This window comes from Sesamum indicum, linkage group LG1, assembly GCF_000512975.1.
Source record: "Sesamum indicum cultivar Zhongzhi No. 13 linkage group LG1, S_indicum_v1.0, whole genome shotgun sequence".
In the NCBI taxonomy this organism is placed as follows: domain Eukaryota; kingdom Viridiplantae; phylum Streptophyta; class Magnoliopsida; order Lamiales; family Pedaliaceae; genus Sesamum; species Sesamum indicum.
In genome coordinates, this window is record NC_026145.1 from 4,725,611 (window position 1) to 4,744,960 (window position 19,350).

Here is a 19,350-nt window from a genome sequence, read left to right on the forward strand (position 1 = left end):
ATATTAAATAAATTAAATATAATTTAATATGACAAAATTTAATAGTTAGTTTTTAAGGTGAGAAATGGCAAAAGGAAAATACAAAACAAGCCAAAAAGACCTTTGTATGTTATATAGACCCATAGAGGGGTATTTTAGTCCAAAGTGTCATTAAAATATGAACCTAAATCATACAAAATGACTACCAAACGTAGCAGACGCGCATCTCCTCCACTTCCCGTTAGTTGCCAACAGAATGGGGGTTTTTTTGCTAACTAAAACAAAACAGGAGGGAGTTTTTAGCCTATTCTAAAAACAGGGAGGTATTTTTTGCATACTTTCTAAAACACAGGGGGGTTTTATGCATTTTGTCCCATTATTATTCCTAATCTCTTGAGGAGTTAAAGCTTTTAACAACTCCTTCTCCTTCTCTTTGTGGCCCATGATTCTATCTTTTGAAAAGGACATTCTGCTACTAAACTCAATTCTAAAGCTAAATGTTTGATCTAAAAAATTGCAACACCACCTATTCTAGGTATCCTAATTGGATCCGGTGTCATTACCTTGGCAAATTCATTTAAAATTCTAGGAATTTCTATACGCTCTTTCCTAAGAAACAAATCATGATGTGTGTTGGAAAGGACATAAGCTATTCTATAAGTTATATAATATGGTCTATTACCTTCTTTCCTAAGATCCTTTCTTTTAAAGTCCTCATGAAGGGGTGAGACTCTATTGAAATCTTGTTCTGCTAGGTTGTATACAATTTTAGGATGAATCTCGAACATTAATTTTTCTACATATAAATATCTATCATTGTCCCAAGACAACCATCTCTTAAGTTATTGATTCTTCTATCAATTAGATAAATGTATTTTTGAATCAATTCCTTCCTCGAAAGTTGCTTTTATTACTATTTCAATAGTTCCTATGTGGATCCATTTCATAGTTTCAGCTGCTTCTTTTCTAAGCTTACTCAATTCTTCAAAAATTTCTTGTTTGGGAATAAGTTGCATTTCCTTCACATTACACGTAAGCACCATGGGAATAGTAAACTCACCTAAACTTATTTTGTAGATTATGTGTTGTTTCCTCTGGTTCATGTCCTATTTGGTTGAGGATTCTACCGATTCCTCTAATCCTAAATCCATGGTATAGGTTGATGTTGGAATCTTGATGCATGACTCTTTTCATGGTCTTATTTGACAACATCATTTTGAAAAAGAATCCTGACAGGCTTTCAAATTTCTGAAGCTTATCATCTTCATGGTAGTTACTCTGACTCGATTCAAGATCTATCTGAATCAGTCTCTATTTCTTCCTCATATACGCTTTCATCTGAAGGAAGATCTTCAAATTGGTATATGGATACCAAATCATCATAGTAGGTTGCGTCTGGAATGTCATCCATGCTTCAAATTTCCATAATCATCAAGTTTCTACGAGCAGTCTGAAGATATATGTCCCTTTGCTCCGAATGTCCAATAGTTGCAATATTTGAAACTATCATTGGCTCTGGTATGGGCTCGTCTGAAAGTTCCCCTTGTATGGGTTCTTCCCGTGGATCTCGTTTCTGTTTGTAAGATCCTTGAGATAGAACCCCTGTTGGTTCGTTCTTTTGTCTAGATTTCTATGATCTAGTCTTTATTTTGGACCACCATGATCTCCAACTAAAATAGATTCTTTTGGAACTCCTAGGGTGGAAATCACCCCTTTGTTTCGTCATCTTTCTTGGCTCACTCGATTCTTTTATTGTTATCACAATAGAGAGGAATTCTTTTGATCTTACCTCTCAATTTCTTCATGTTCTTTTGGATGGATGCTTGATAACACCAATTCTTCAATTTATCTTTAAGGAAAGACATCCTTCTTGCTACTGCATTTAACTATCTTTCAGGTACTTTGTATGATTGAATCAACATTTTCCTCCATGGACTGCAAATCTTTGCAAAGAACATTGGAGCTACTACTTCTGTTGCTACTCCACTTTAGAAGAAATACTTGCAAAACCAATAGATATATTCATTTACTATGCAAATACTTCTTAATTCAAGGCCAAAGAGAGCTTGTGCATATTCTCTAGACTTCTCTGATCTACTTCCTTTGAAGTATCTATCTCTAATGAAGTGTATCTTGATAAGTCTTCCTAGCCATTCTACTATTGAGCTTTTGAATTTTTGGCAAGGATACTAGCTTTAGTGTCCTATTAGGTATTATCCCATCCGAACTTCACAGAACGCTCCAGGCTTAACTTTAATAGTCTTCTAAAGTTTTCTTTTTCGAGTTCCAGGGTTGCTATCTTCATGGCTGCAACCCATTCATCTATCAACATCTCGATGTTCTGGAAGCTGATAACATCCAGGCTAAGTATAGTGCCATATGGATACAAGGGTTGGAGCATGGTCCTTGCCCAATGTGTATTTTCTGGAACTTTCCTTCGATTCCTCCCTGGATGTTCTCTTAATCTTATTTGTATGAATGTCAAGGTGGCGTTGGTGTGGAAATCTGTGCCTTCTCTCATTGGATGATCCTGTGGAGGAACATTGAAACCTGTACTTCCCTCGGTGATGGTACCGCTGGAGTGATCTCATTGGTTTGAATGTTGACTAAGTCCACAATCCCAAGTTGGGAAAAGGATTTAGCCAATGCCTGTTGATCTGATAGATATGCCCTCATTACTTTCATTATTTTATGGATTTGATAGCTTCAAGGATCATATCATCTCTTGTCTTTGGCTTTAGAGTCTCCATTACCTTTCCCTTTTGATTTAGAAAAGGTACCGATCCAAGGACATCCCTAGTTCGCTCTTTTTTGGATCTGGATGTTTCAGGATTTTCCTTCTGGTTTGTTTTTAGATTTGTAACTTCTGTCTTCAAATCTCTAAGATCCTTATGTAAGTCTGGAAGGATCTTAAAGATCTTGTCCACCGTTTCGCTCAAAGTTTCTATTTTCATAGGTATATGGATTAACCTATGTCCATTGTCTTGAACTATCTTTTGGATCTCTCTTAAATCTTGAGGGATTTTTGAGGAATCCAGCTCTAGTTTTTGCCAGTCAATTTCTTTAATCGTAATTTTTAGAATTGTATCGGTGAAGGAATTTACCTGTTTCATTTCTCCTGGTTGGGATTCTACCATGAACTTCGGTAGAGTGTAAGCGCCTCATTACATTTCCTGTTAGTATCTGGCGGACCTGAAAATTCCGCAACCATTCCTCTATTTCTTATGCTGTGAGAAGACCCAAATCAATCCTTTACGATGTGTTGTCAGATTTTTCAAGAATTTCCATAAGGAAATTCCTTCTTTGTATTTCCGAAGTCTGGAAATATTTTCTGTTGTCATTGCAACTTGAACTTTTGTTCAGTTCCATACTTTTGAAAAGTCTCCTCCTTTAGTGGTAAAAATTATCTAAATGTAATATAAATAAACATTTTATTCGACAAACTTAGGCTCTGATACCATTCTATAGGAGCATTGGTTATGATACACAAAAAGAATTAATATGGACTAAATTTGCTCTTTAAAAAGCTTTGTAGGGGTAAAATTATGCAACCCGGAGGATTAAAATTACGCATTTTTAAAAGTTACAGGACTAAAACTCAAATGCGTAAACTTAAAGGACTAGAATAAGTAGCAGGAAAACTTAAAGGACTAAACAAATAATTTTTCCTTTTAATTCAGTGTAAATTACAAGTTTCCCTGAAGTTTGGCACAATCATAAATACCTACTCATTTTTTTATGTTCGATGAAATTATGTAATCATTAGATAGAGGTATAGTTGTCAATTTTGCTTTTGTTGTATTCTTTTCTTCACTTTTGTAAACAATATAAAAAATTTGTACGGTAGTGGATAAAAAAAATTTAAAAATTATAGAAAAATTATCCACTTAATCCACTAAAAAAATTAAAAACTTTAAAAGATAAGTCAAACTGTAATTTATAGTGCATAAGGGCATTTTGTTCAGTTTATCATAAAAATAAATGAAAACCTAACAAAAATTAATGAATTGGGCTAGCTGTTGGATGACCATTAAATCAGAGACTATTGATAATTTTTCAAATAATAAAAGTGTATTTGCAGTTATACTTAAATTCAAAGGAGTTGGTTGTAATTTACCTTTTAATTAATATTTTTGGAGCTTGAGGTGTCAACTTAAATAGCTCCCATCATCCAGTACAAACTAAAGGGATCGCGTGGTACAGCCCCGAAACATGCTAGCAGAAGCTATAAATAAAACGCATAATAAACGAAAAATTAAACGCAATATAAAATGAATTCAAGGGGTATACCCTTAGAGTTCCCAAGCGTTCGACGTACTGAAATAAAAAACAAACATGGGGCTGATGTAAAATCCATAGAAACTGAAAAACATAAGGGTGACAAACGATACCTTTGTTTTTCATCATCGATTGAAATGTTCTTCACTTGAAGCTCCAACATAACAGCCGTTTATTTTGTCCACACCACACCGGAGTTGGGATCACTACGTCCTCTTTTCTAGTAGAGAAGAAGAGAAGAAAAATTGCACCCTAGTGCAAAAGAGAGAGGGCGTTCGAGAACCATGGAAGAGGAGGGAATTTTTTTTGTTTTTTTGTTGTTATGTAGTGATGATTATAATTATTTTTTAAATAATTATATTTCATATATATGCATTGTTTTATAATTAAGAATGTTTCTAAATATATTCTATTATCTACAAGGCATATTTCTGTTTACTCCAAATAAAGAGGTCCCCAAAATGGTTAGAATTGCACTTTCCAGAATTGCAGTTTGCTAGCCATTTACTTCCTTCAGGAAATTTTCCATGAGCTCGAAAATAATAGGGTTGGCCGATTTTTACCTTTATACAAGCCCAATGAATCTTTTATTTAAATCCAATGTAATAAAAATCCAATTTTATTAAGCCCAATTTTGTATTTAATCTAATTAAATACATAAGCCTAAAAAAATATTCTTATTATTTAATAAGATCCAACTTATAAAATTATAAGGACAAGCCTAATAAAATAATGCCATTAATTTATCTTTGGGCCTCTTCTCTCTTTGTAAGTAATCGAATTTCTTGTTGAATTAATTTCAAATTAATTCCTTATTCCTTTCTGGTGATTTGCGTGTAATCCTTTAGGTTTATCTTTCAGCTAGACTTAGGTTAGTGTTTAATACTATTATTAATTAAATATAATTTAATTAATAATTCTTGATTAACTCTTAATTGGAAAGCCCGTCACCATGGGTGGCCGTCTAGCAATAGTTCATGGCACTAGAAACTAGGTGGATTACCATGTGAACATTTAGGCTCTTAAATCCATATGGGTACGGTTCTTCCATCTACCGTCCCCGGCCTTAGTCAAGGGCATGGAATTAGGTGTCGGTTCCCATCCTGGACTATGCGTCTATGCTTAATACTTGAGATCGCGTTACGCCAAGTTTTTCGACATAAGAACCTCCTGTTCCTATTCGATCAACGATTGTGGCCACAGATTTATAGTGCGTGAACGCATTTTCAAATTCATAGGAGATACCTCTGTCACATATTGACAGGGGAAAGATCCTTTTCTTGGAACTCACTGTCGTCGCTATATACTCCGACTGCACTAGACAAGACTTATGATAATCATGTCTGTGACACAATCACCTCTCGCACAGATCTAAGATACAATCATCGTATGCACGTGACTGTCGTGATTCCTCAAATTTGAGGACTACTCCCATACTATCGAAGCCAGGGACTCAAGTCATACCGACCAAGCCTCCACGGCTTCCATATGATGATTTTCGCGAGTCAGTTTAGTTAATTGACCACCTTGTTAACTAACCTACTGAAATAGCATAGACGCCCAACATCTGTCGTCAATTAAATACGATACTCGTCCAATGAATATAATACTCAGTGCAAGTCTCAATAGGACTCTCGGTGCGCAGTATCGAGGTCCTCAACTTGGACCGTTCCAGACTAACCCTTATAAGTTGATTTCAAAGGTGTCATCTAATGGGGTGAATTACAGTTTTGGTCCCATAAGTGGACATATTTCCAATTTTTGTCTCACACTCAAATCAATTCGCACATTGAGTCCCATATGTGGTCTTTTTTTTTTCAATTTGAGCACCATTGAGGAATTTTCATCCAATTGATAACGACAGCTGCTTCTCCATTAGTTAATTCAATCAAAATAAGGTTAAATTGTATTTTTAGTCCTATAAATAGACCTATTCTCAATGTTAAATTACAACCATTGTCACCCACCCACCGTCTTCGTCGCTTTATTCTGCAATTAATGCTCCACCACAATTTTTCACCAAGAAAATAAGAGAAAGCTTCAGATTATCAAGAGTGTGAAGCTAACATTTTTGATGTATGTAAATGATGAAAACAAAACCCTTTTACCGCAACCATCTTCTTCAAATGCTTCCATTGATTACATTTTCTCCAAAAATCTCAAAGCATCTCATGACCTGCATGTGAGATTTATGTTTTCTTTCGATTTCTTGAATTCTTTGTGTTTTCATTTGTGAATTTTATGACAAAGATCACCTTTTCTCCGTTAGGTTTCTTTTCTTTAAATTGGATGTTGGAAATTTTCGCTGGGTCTTGTTGGAAGATTAGAGTCAAAAGATTGTTGGAAGGTGTATGAGAAATTGGAGGAAGATTTGGGAAGTTGGGGGTAAGATGGAGATGGTGGGTGGCAATGGCAATGGCAATGGAAATGGATGAAGTTGGGGTTCTTTTAAATTTCTGGTGTTGTTTTTCTGTCTTTCGAAATTGTGGTGTGAAATTATAATTATGTCCAGCACTAAATCAGTTGGGAGCACATACATATAATATACGTAGTTGGAATATTCTATTTTATTCCTTTAAAAAAAAGCAAATAAGTAAATATGAGACGGTCCAATGTGACAAAAGAGTGATTGAAGACAAAGTGTAATACACCACAAACGTTGGGGGTGTAATATTTTCATAAGATTATTTTATAAATAATTTAATAAATAATATATTTATTTAAAAAATTTTATAAAAAAAGAGTTATTTGTAAATTGGTCTCAATAATTTTAAATTTATTGATAAATTATTGGGGGTGTTAAAATTCGATTAACTGGTCGAAAATTGACTAAATCGAATTTGCTATTCATACCAAAAATCGAACCAAAATTTCAGTTCAATTTTCAATTATTTTTTTAAAAGCAAATCGATAATCGATCGGTACAATTTGGTTAGGTCGGTTAACTATACCGACCGAATAGCAAAAATTAAAAAATATATAACAATATATTATACTTTTCTAAAATATATTAATATATAAATTATATTTATAATTTATAAATATATATTATTATAATCATATACTAATTCCTACTTATTTTAAATTTAAAATATAAAAATAAAAAATATTCAATTAATTTACTAGCAGACCTTTCTTCCTTATGAATTTAGTATTTTGGTTATTAACTGAATCGAATTAAAAAAAACATTCGAATATAACCGAACTGAATCAATTAGTCTAGTTCAATTTTTGGTACGCCAGAACTTTTGGTTAATCGAAAAATCATTTGGTTCGGTTCGATTAACTGAATTGAACACCCTTATAAATTATGGATAAAAATAAAAAAATAATAAAATAATTAATTAGTATGATTTACAAAAAAATATGAGTTGAGAAAAAAAAAAGAAAAAAAAAGAATCGAATTTGGGTGTGATCAAAACCGAACATTGGATTTGGTTGGGTCTAAAGATCCATGGGTCTTGAGTGGAATAAAATGAATTGACTAAATTTGAATCTAAATTAATGTTTTTGGATTTTTTTTGTATTTGAACCTAAATAGGTAAGATTCCATCGATTGATAGGCCTATTCTAGTCAGGTTATTTATTTTTTTATTATTAAAAAAATTATATTAATATAATTTTTTTATTATACTAATATTATTATGTCGAGTCGTGATTTTAAGTAATTTTTTTAATAAAATCCCCCAAGTCGCGATCACAGATCGCGACTTGATGTCGTGATTAGAGATCATGATTTGGCCATTTCCCCTTTTTTTTCGTTTAATTAAATTTTATATAAATTAATTATATAATTTCACTTAATTATATATAATTAATTTTTAACAACATATTAAAGTCCAAAATTATATTAATTTCAAAAATTACAATTAAGTGTACAAATGTAATAGTGTATATTTTTTTGTACAATTGTAAAAAATCCAATGAGGTACGTTTCTTCCCATTGTTATGATCATTCATAACTTTTTTGGAGGAGACTCCTACCAGGCACATCTACACCAAAGAGTGAAATGTAAATTGGCTTGGTAGCTTTCTTTGGTAACAGTTCAGTGCTATAGCTTTTTGCAGCATTTTGAGCTCTGAATGCAACCTCCTTTGACTTGTGCTTCTTTCTTCTTAGGTGTTCGTTCAGAGCTAGCTTACTGGTGGCATCAACTCGGCCAATTATCCTACAAGATATCCAAATAATATGGGCAATCCCAAAATACACAAAAACTTCAATGCGAGAAGTGACTATCCATCACTGCATAATTCACCACCAAAATACACAAAAACTTCAATTCGAGAAGATGAAGTAGACATAATTAGCAAGAAACAGAGAAATAATGCATGACTGTACTTGAGATGGCAAAAAGTGAATGGTTGTTGCGTCTGTCTATTTGAAGCACATAAGCCCTGCTATTTATACATGCAATCGAACCTACCACCAACTTTTTTATTTAAAAAAAATTGAATGATGTGTCAGCCTTATTTAATTACAAGAAGACACATCATTTGCCTTGTTAAATGAACAAGGCTGGCCAGCGCCCAGCCTCAATCAAAGGTTGGGTATGCTGCCCAGCCTTTGGTAAAGGCTGGCGCTGCTATCCTTTAATTAAAGGCAGTTGCGGCCAACCTTAATTTTTAGGCTGGCACTTTGATTAAAGGCAGTCGCGGTTCACTATCATTTTTTTTACGGTGTTAAAAAAAATTTAACCTCGGAAAACCTCTATATAAGAGGCGTTGTGTTTTTTCACTTCACTTTCAAAACAAAACTTTCAATTTATTTCATATCGTACGGGTTGTCATCCTATAATTCCTACAAATATTTTGTGCGGGGTTACACAAATTAATTTTTCGTACAAATGGATAGACGCTCTGTGTACGGCCTTCTTGATGGGACTGTATTATCTCAACAAGCGCAACATAGGTCCGATGATATTCTCAAAGGTGACCTAAACGCCGTACTACAGGCACGGCATGCGAATGGTACCTTCTGGACTTATTTTCAATAAAATAATCTTTCCGTACATGTGCAACAAATCCTACACCAAATAGAATTTTATGAAATTTATAGGTGCGGACGCCTTCAATTAAATCAACATCTCATCACTGCATTAGTGGAGATGTGGCGATTGAAGACGCACACTTTTCATTTTTGTATAGGGGAAGCCACAATTACCCTACAAGATATTCAAATAATATGGGCACTCCAATAGACGGCGTGTGACGTCCGTAGAACTTTTTTATGTAATTGGGAGACTAATTTGTAATTATTAAAAATTTAGATTTAATTAGTAAACAAATTATAGACTGAATTTGGGATATGATAAAATTTGAACGGATTAAATTAGAGTTCGTTATAATATTTGAGAGCAAATTATATTAATTAAGAAATTTAGGAAGGACGTAATGGGTATTTGAGAAAAATTTAATTAAATAAATAAAATAACAATAATATTATATATATGTAAATAATATATATATGTTAGTAGTAATATAATATTATATATATATATATATATATATATTAGTAGTAGCATAATATTATATACATATATATACATTAGAGGGTGGGGCCCACCAACCCACTGCCTCACCTCTCTTCACTCTTTTTCTTTCTTTTTTTTTTTTGTTGTCTTGTACAACACACACATGTACAACATACAACACACACTACACACACAATTAAGAAAATTGCAATCCTCTCTCTTGCGGAAAACCAAAAACAGAGGTACCAAAATTTCTATTTTAATTCATATTAATTAGTATAATTATATTATTTAATTACTCTGTTTATTAAATGTTGTTTATATTGAGCGATGTAGTATTTAATTGTAGTATTTTATGATTTTGGTTATTTAAATTAGTATCGAATTAAATATCACATTTGCTATAAAAATAATATAGTTGGTTACTTAAATTATTAGATTTGTTAGATTTAATTATCATTATATGTAATTTACACAATTCCATCTGAATGATTAACAAAATATGTAATTTTATGTATTGTTGTTTAATTAAAAACTATTTTCTCCTTGTTTTGCATTCCCTTTCACACAATCAATTCTTGATTTTTCTCTCATGTCCAGAAATTCACTCAAAATATCTTTTATCCCATTTTGTTATTTATATCAATTCTATCTCGATCCATTTCTAAATAAGTTAATTTAGTTATAATTTTATATGCTTTTTTTCTAAGAAAAAGACATTAATCGTTATACATTGATGTGGTAGGGATGTTCTACGCCAAATTGTTTTAGAATATTTTTTGATTGACCTGTTCCTCGCTTTCTAGCTATCTTAACCAAGAGCCATAAATTAATTGCAAACTTGCTAAATAGTCTTCGTCAACTTGACCCCCTTAGTCTAATAATTATAAAAAACCCCAGTTGATTTTTCCAAATACACACCCCACAACCATGATGGTAGACTAGCTACCGCGTGGAATGTATACTATATATATGATCATCCACACCTCTACCTTTCCCAACAGCCTCTTCCTCTTACCATTGATCTTCAATTCTTGAACATTCAATCATGGGTTATTACATGTTTTTTCTCACATTAGTGTGTGTACTCAATTTCCATACTATTGTAAGAGCAGAAGAGAGCAAACTTGAATCATATATTGTCCATGTTGAGATGCCTCGGGGCCCAACTGTGAGTGCTCATACGGATGATTTGGAAGGCTGGTACCAGTCATTTTTGCCCACAACGTTGTCCAGCTCATCGGCCGATGGGCCTCACATCATCTACTCCTACCACAATGTTTTCAAAGGCTTTGCAGCCAGACTTTCACCGGAGCAAGTGAAAGAGATGGAGAAGAAGCCCGGTTTCGTGTCTGCTCGGCCCCAAAAAACACTGCCTCTCCACACAACCCATTCTCCTAATTTCTTGGGATTGAACCAAAACATGGGATTTTGGAGGGATTCCAATTATGGAAGAGGTGTGATCATTGGTGTGTTAGATAGTGGCATAAACCCTGACCACCCATCGTTTAACGACGAAGGGATGCCACCTCCACCTGCCAAGTGGAAGGGCCAGTGCCAGTTCAACTCCACTGTGTGTAACAACAAGCTTATTGGAGCCAGATACTTCACAATAGGGAATGGAACACCGTTGGATGAGAATGGCCATGGCACGCACACTGCAAGCACAGCTGCGGGAAATTTTGTGAGAGGTGCCAATGTGTTTGGCAATGCTAATGGAACTGCAGCCGGAATTGCACCTCTTGCTCATATAGCCATGTACAAGGTTTGTAATACGGGTTGCTCGGAGAGTGATATTCTGGCTGCAATGGATGCTGCAATTGACGATGGTGTGGATATAATTTCACTCTCCCTCGGTGGCCCTGCCAGAAACTTTTACGATGATAACGTTGCAGTTGGGGCTTTTAGCGCAGTGGAGAGGGGCATCTTTGTGAGTGCCTCAGCTGGAAATAGTGGCCCATTTCTTGGTTCTATTGAAAATGGTGCTCCGTGGCTTCTAACTGTGGGGGCCAGCTCAGTTGACAGGAAAATTAGGGCAACTGCAGTGCTCGGAAACAATGAAGAATTAGAGGGCGAATCCACCTTTCAGCCTGCAGATTTTTCCTCAACTCCGTTGCATCTGGTTTACCCTCGGTTGAATTCTAGCGATCCTAATGCCCAATTTTGCTTGCCAGCATTATTGAGAAACGTCAACGTGCAGGGGAAAATCGTCTTGTGTGAACAAGGTGGAGGAATAGGGAGAATTGCGAAGGGCAGAGCGGTTGGGAATGCTGGTGGCGCCGCCATGATTCTCATCAACCAGCAGCCTCAAGGCTACACAACGTATTCCGATTCTCACGTTCTTCCAGCCACACACCTCAGCTACGCAGATGGACTGAAAATCAAAGCTTATTTGAATTCAACATCATCCCCAACGGCCACTATTTCTTTCAAAGGGACTATAATTGGCGACGATCGCGCCCCAACAGTTGCATATTTTTCTGGCAGGGGCCCGAACTTGGCCAGCCTTGGAATCCTGAAGCCCGACATTATTGGTCCCGGCCATAACATCCTGGCAGCCTGGCACATCTCTGTTGAAAACAACACCAACACGAAATCCAATTTCAACATCATTTCAGGAACCTCGATGTCTTGTCCTCACCTCAGCGGTGTAGCAGCCTTGCTGAAAAACGCTCATCCTGATTGGTCCCCGGCTGCAATTAAGTCCGCCATCATGACCACCGCCGACCAAGTGAACCTGGCTGGAAATTTCATCGAAGATGAAACTCTAAGACCCGCCATCCTCTTCGCCGTGGGCTCTGGTCATGTCAACATATTGAAGGCCACGGATCCAGGACTGGTATACGACATCCAGCCACAAGACTACGTGCCTTATCTATGTGGATTGAATTATACAGACCAACAGGTGGAGATAATCGCGAACCGTCCTGTCAGGTGCTCCGAAATTTCAAGCATATCTGAAGCAGAGTTGAACTATCCTTCGTTTACAGCTTTGCTTGGAACCGGAAATACTTCCGAGACATATAACAGGACGGTTACCAACGTTGGCGAAGCTAACTCGGTTTACACTGTCGAAACCGTAGGTTTGCCCGGCGTCGACATGAGGGTTGAGCCCAGTACTCTACAGTTTTCCGGGGTGAACCAGAGGCTAACTTACCAAGTGACATTCAACAGATTGGCCAATGCAAGCAGTAATACAGTTGCTCAAGGATTTCTTACATGGACTTCTGCCAGGCACTCTGTCCGAAGTCCCCTTGTCGTTATATTTGAATGATATTATACTTTTCTCAGGGAATCTTGGTATTTACATGGTATATATAAAGTTGTTTTATATGAGGTAAATTATACAGCTCAATTCTTGGTGTAAGTTAAGAGTAACAAAAAATAAAAATTGTTCATTTCTTCTCTTTTGCTTGAGTACACTGTTGCTTTCATCGTATGCAAGAAAGGATGTCAAAGGGGCAAGTCAATCGCCAACCATTAACGCCTTAGAGGATTCATGGCTGTTCAGAGCAAACCGAAAACATACACTAGAATAAAAATTACTATTGGTCATAATATTGGTGGATATGGATAAAAATCATGGTAAATAGCTATTATTAATTATGGTAAAATAAAACCAACAAACTAACTTTTCACTATAAAAAATTATTTGCCACGGCTAAGAGTTATGGTAAAAATATTTTTCATTAATTTAACCATGACAAATATTTTAGCCACCCTCGAAAACTCTACTGCCAAAAATCATGGCGTGGCCATGTTCATTAATTATTTTTTACGACTATTTATTATTAACCATAGCAATTAATCATGATTAAATGTTGTAATTTTTCTAGTGATAGAAGGAACAGAGATTGATATCAGAATACCTAAAAATAAGAAAAAATAGAGATTATTTCCTGTATTATAAATATATAATTTAAAGTTGATTACAAATCAATATGTCCTATGATAAAATCAATACAAACTCTTAAATTTTAAATAAAATTAATTAATATTTTAGTTGTGAGAAAAATAAATAATTTTTAGCTATAATTAATATTTTGGCCTCTTTGGAAAAATAACAGCTAATAGTTATTACACAATCTTGATTAATTAATATTTATGATAATTTTACTTTTAACTATAGTATAACTAACCTTGAGAAGATGTTATATATCTCTTAGTGTTTCGATGCCGCACTTGGTGAAGTGTATTCTAAAAAGTAAGAATGATAAAGATAGGGTAAATTTCACTTTTGGTCCCTCAAGTATGCCACTTATCAACATTTGATCTATCATGTTTTCTCCTCATCAAATTTAGTCCCCCAAATTTAGAAATTCCATCAACTTTCTTCCTTCTATTAAAAATCCATTAATCTTAACGAATTTGTTAAAAACAAACAAAAATATTGTAATTTTTCTAGTGATAGCAGGAAGAGAGATTGATATTAGAAACATAAAAATAAGACAAAATACAAATTATTTCCTGAACTGCAAATAATTATAATATAAAGCTGATTACAAATCAATACTATATATATCGTCTTACAAAATCAACACAAAATCTTATATTTTAATTACAATTAATTAATATTTAGCTGTGGAAAAAAATAAATGATTTTTAGTTATAATTAACATATTGGCCTCGTGAAAATAAAAGTTAATAGTTATTACACAATCTTGATTAATTAGTATTTACAATAATTTTACTTTTAACTATAGTATAATCAACCTTGAAAAAATGTTATATCTCTTCTAGTATTTCGATGCCACTTGGTGAAGTGTATTCTAAACAGTAAGAATGATAATAGATAGGGTAAATTGGACTTTTAATCCTTTAAGGCCTTGTTTACTAACCTGTAATACACGGGAAATCTGCGTTAATCGGGGAATGCCCACCATTTACTTTCGACTTGCGTAGCCCGGGATGAAAGGGCAAAGTCCGGTAGTGGACTAGACAACACCCCTCTTCTGAATCCGGCGTTGGGGGCTAGGATTCGAATCCCATCCATTTATCCCACCTTCCCTCACCTGCCAATTTTACGTTTGTATCCTTGCTTTTCTACCGGAAATGACGACGTTGTCCCTGGCCACCTACTGACTTCAATTCTTCTGATTTTTCATTTCCCACCAACGCGTCCCCATCATTTCAAATCTTCACTCTACAGGAGACCTTCTGCAACCACTCTTCTCTTCTTGCCGGCGAGGTAAGTTCTTCCAGTCCAGTCAGTTGCACACTCCCCACACCGTGTATGTGTATCTAGTTCTACTCCTTTTCATGTTTGTTTCTTCCATGTTTTCCGTTATAATTTCATTTTACTTGGTTAGTGATTTTATATTTCTGCAATCGTTAATGGAATTTTTCTCTCTCCATTTCTGATTTCAAGATTCTGGGTCGGAGTTCCGTTACGTGCTCGGAAGTCCCCCGTCTGGCATCCTCCGTCGTCTTCTTCGGTTATCTCGGGAATAATACGGGATCCGACGGTGAGTTCGTCTGAAACCCTTCGCCTACGCTTTAACTTTGTTCCTGCAAGATTTACTAACTTGTGATGTGCTATGTACTCCGTTCTCATATTCTTGGTCCGTTAACGCTCTTTTTTCCCATGTCCTAACCTCTTACCCCTTCTCGCTCGCCTGATTTGCTGGAATTCTCTTTCACACCACATATACCTTCAACCATTATCACTTTTTACTTCATTGCATGTTCTATTTGTTAACGTCGTCACCTATATTTTCTTTGTGCATTCAGATTTCAAGAATCTTTTCCCCCATCTCTTTTCCTTCATTATGCTATATCGGCTACTTTCGTACACACTCAATTTCATGGTGTACTGTGTTTCCTAAAAAATTTCGATATTCAACATTAAATTTTTGGTATTTAGGATGAGGTCTTTCGAAAGAGTTACGTTGGATTTAATAATTGTACAAGAAATCATGGACGAGCTTGCCGTTGCTATGACTATATTTTCTTATGTTACCAAATACGTTGCCCGTCGACACCCTAACCGACGTGTACGCGGGCCCATAAGATACGTGATGAGCACTCGGATACCGGACCAGATTCGCCATCTTCATAGGCTGGTTTCCGTTTCAGACGAATTATGTCTTCGCAATCTTCGGATGGACCGCAACGCCTTCGGTCGCTTGTGCTACATGCTTCAGTCCTCAGGTGGTTTGACCCCGACCAAACACCTAAGCGTACCCGATCAGGTAGCTATTTTCCTAAGCATTGTGTCCCATCACAAAAAGAATAGTGTGGTGAAGCATGATTTTATCCGTTCCGGCCGCACCATCCACAAACATTTTCACCATGTGCTGAATTCAGTCATTAAGTTGTACAATGTCCTCTTGGCTAGGCCAACTCCCATTACCGAGGACTGTGTCAACCCCCGGTGGAAATGGTTCAAGGTACATGAGTTCTTCTTTGTTTCGTCCCCGTTGCACACATCATTTTTTATTTCTCTATCTCGCCCCTTTTCTGACTGTTACATGCCATTCCCCCTTCACGATTGAATTCCGTTGTCAAGGTATATCTGGGGGCCTTGGATGGGACTTTCATCGACGTTCGTGTACCTGAACATGAAAAGGGAAGGTACCGAACCTGCAAGGGTCATGTTGCTCTGAACGTTTTTGGTGTTTGCAACCCAAACATGCAATTTATTTATGTGCTTTCCAGTTGGGAGGGAAGTGCGGCGGATAGCCGTGTTCTAAGTGATGCCGTACACAGACCCGGTGGCCTCAGAGTGTCATCAGGTCTGTATCAAGCCTCAACTACTTTCCTATGTCTTCTGTACATCATTCATATTACTCTTGGACTCTAAATTGCACTGAAATAGTAGTTAACCGCCTGTTGTGCCTTATGCAGGTCAATACTACTTGTGTGACAATGGATATGCAAATGCCAAAGGCTTCTTGACTCCGTAGAGAGGTGTTCGGTACCATCTACGCGAGTGGGACACTGGTGTGAGAGGACCCCAGAACTATCACGAGTTTTTCAACCTTAAGCACGCGTCTGCGCGTAACGTGATTGAGCGTATGTTTGGGTTGCTTAAGATGCGCTGGGGCATTCTGAGGTGTCAGTCACTCTACCCCATCAAAGTCCAAAGTAGGATTATCTTGGCCTGCTGCTTACTACATAATTTTCTAAGACAAGAAACGCCTGATGACCCGCTCGAGCATGATTTACCTACCACCGAATTTGATGAGTTGGAGAACGACCATGAAAATGTCTGGAACATAGAGACTAGCCCCATGTGGACCAGTTGGAGGGATACACTGGCCATGTCCATGTACGACGACTGGACAAGCCGCCGTTGATGATCTATTCTTACACAATACTAACGACGATGCTTTCAATCGTTACAGTGTTTTTCCGTAGTGCCCAACATTAAACTTGTTATTTGACATTTGAGCTGTAATCACTGCAGCGTAGTGGCATTGCATGTAGCGACAGTGGAGACGACATCGTCCCACCGGGCTTTCTACTTCCGCGTTGTTTTAAACAGTTTTTTTGTTTGTTTTTCTTCGATGCCTACTCGTTCACATTAAATCTTGTCCTTTCGTTCCGCCTCCTTCCTATCGAATTTTCGTTGTTTTTTGGGTTTCATGTTTACAATGTATTTCACATTTTATGTTGAATTGACGTCCTTGACATATATCCCACTGTGTTCATATCGTGAACCTAATGATGCATTATTCGGTGCAGGTTTACGCACGGTTTGACACTTCTTCTTTAACCATAATATCGACCTTGGTTCTGATGAGGGTAGCAGCATGCCGCGCTGTCGTGGTGCGAACAAAGAAAGGTCTGCGGGCTGCCGCATGTGAACTATCCTGGAGGAGGAATGTCTCGTTGCAGCACTGAGGAATTTGGTGGTTACAGGTTGGAAATGCGATAATGGATTCAGGACTGGGTATGTTGCCCAGTTGGAGTCTTACATCGCGAAGCATTTCCCACAAGTCAATATCAAGGCGGACCCACACATCACCTCAAAACTGCACGTATGGGAAAAATAATACTCGATCCTCACCACTATGCTTACAAGGTCTGGGTTTGGTTGGGACGAAAACCGGAACATTGTAACCGTTGAAGAAGATGCAGTCTGGGATGATTATGTCAAGGTACGCACCTAAAATGATCGTTTTCCCTCCTATAGCGAAGGATGCTACGGTCCGTTACAATTGTTGTTAACGTCCTTAATATTTCTGTTCCAGTTGGATCCATCTGCCAAGGGGATGAGACAAAGGGCATGGTCATTTTTTTCGGCCTGGCGCGAAATTTTTGGGAGAGACCGTGCAATTGGATAAAGGAGCACGGATCCATTTAAGGAGGCCACCGATGTTAGGAACGAGGAGATTGCAGAGACGCAAGAGTGTAATGTGCGTGAGGACGATGGCATTGCGGAGCCATGTGATGTAGGCCTTGAGGATGAACCGGATTTCTCTTTCAATCCCAACGTTGATCGCACTCAGAATTCATCCAGTGCAGTGAAACGAACTGGAGGATCCTCGTCGAGGAAACGCAGAGCGAGCGATGTGGACGATGGTTTTCCAAGATTGGTTGAGATGGTTACTAATTTCTGTGAATCAACCGACGCGCGCTTGGGAAAATTAACCAGTATCCTAGAAAATGAGTTCGGAGATCCGAAACATCGTTCGCTGAACTTGCAACAAGTTAGAGAGCTAGAAGGCTTCGACGAGAACGAACAATTGATTGTGGCAAATAGGTTAGTCAAAGACCCCAAGGAGATGGAGCTTTTTCAAGGCCTAACAAGGGATTCCAGAGTCAAGTTTGTTCGTCTCATGCTGGCAGGCAAAATCTAGTGTGTTCCAGGCTGAATGGGTGTGCTGCCTGAAATGTGACTCTCTTTTTGTAGATACCCCCATCTGTCGCTAAGCACAAACCAAGTACTGTTGTTTTATTTGCTTTGTAAACATATCTTCGGTTGGGTATGCATTTATGTACTGAACAATGCTTGTAGAATGTGGCACCCGATGTTTATGACTGCAGTCGCTTTTTTCCTACTGCATTTGTTAAGCGGATATGCATATCATTACAGAAACTTTGGTTTTTCTATTTTTTTCCCGGTTTTTTTGCCTTTCCCATATTTAGAACAAACAAATTTGTAATTTTGAAGCTGAAGTCGTTAGACGCATCATGTGCTACGAAAACAACATCAAGTAAAAGCGGAGATTAACAAAAACATAACTTCCATATTGTTCACCACGTGATTAACACACATACTTCCGTGCACAAATTATGGGTTATGAAAGGTTAAGCCTTCGTAAACAATATTGCATCCTCTATCTTCCACTTTTGACCTGCCACCGTCATTCGTCTCCCGAACTAGTGACCAAATCAATTACCTCAATCTCCCCTTCATGCTGTATTCTCAACGAATCTGTCCAAGTTCCGCCTTGCATACAATGACCCCCGTCCTCAGAGCTAGTTGTGTCAGATGCGGTGACCTCATCGCCGCAGAAATCTCCTTCATCTCCCACCACCTACGTTCGCCCGTGTAGCAATATGCCCTAGCGAATGGTGTGGGCTTCGTGCGCCGAGTTTTGGCATGACAACATCATATTTCACATAGTTATTGCAATGGTACGCAATCAACATACACAAAATTAAAGCCTCAATT

The 19,350-nt window shown here is 37.0% G+C and overlaps 2 protein-coding genes across 2 annotated transcripts; both read left to right on the forward strand.

Moving 5' to 3' along the window:
- Positions 10,716–13,136, forward strand: LOC105156744 (subtilisin-like protease SBT1.2). The gene has a single exon (XM_011072965.2). It carries the CDS (start codon positions 10,777–10,779, stop codon positions 13,000–13,002), a length of 2,226 nt encoding a protein of 741 aa, XP_011071267.1. The 5' UTR covers positions 10,716–10,776; the 3' UTR covers positions 13,003–13,136.
- Positions 15,644–16,633, forward strand: LOC105157082. The gene is made up of 4 exons (XM_011073377.1): positions 15,644–16,117; positions 16,237–16,301; positions 16,386–16,462; positions 16,575–16,633. Exons 1-4 carry the CDS (start codon positions 15,644–15,646, stop codon positions 16,631–16,633), a joined length of 675 nt encoding a protein of 224 aa, XP_011071679.1.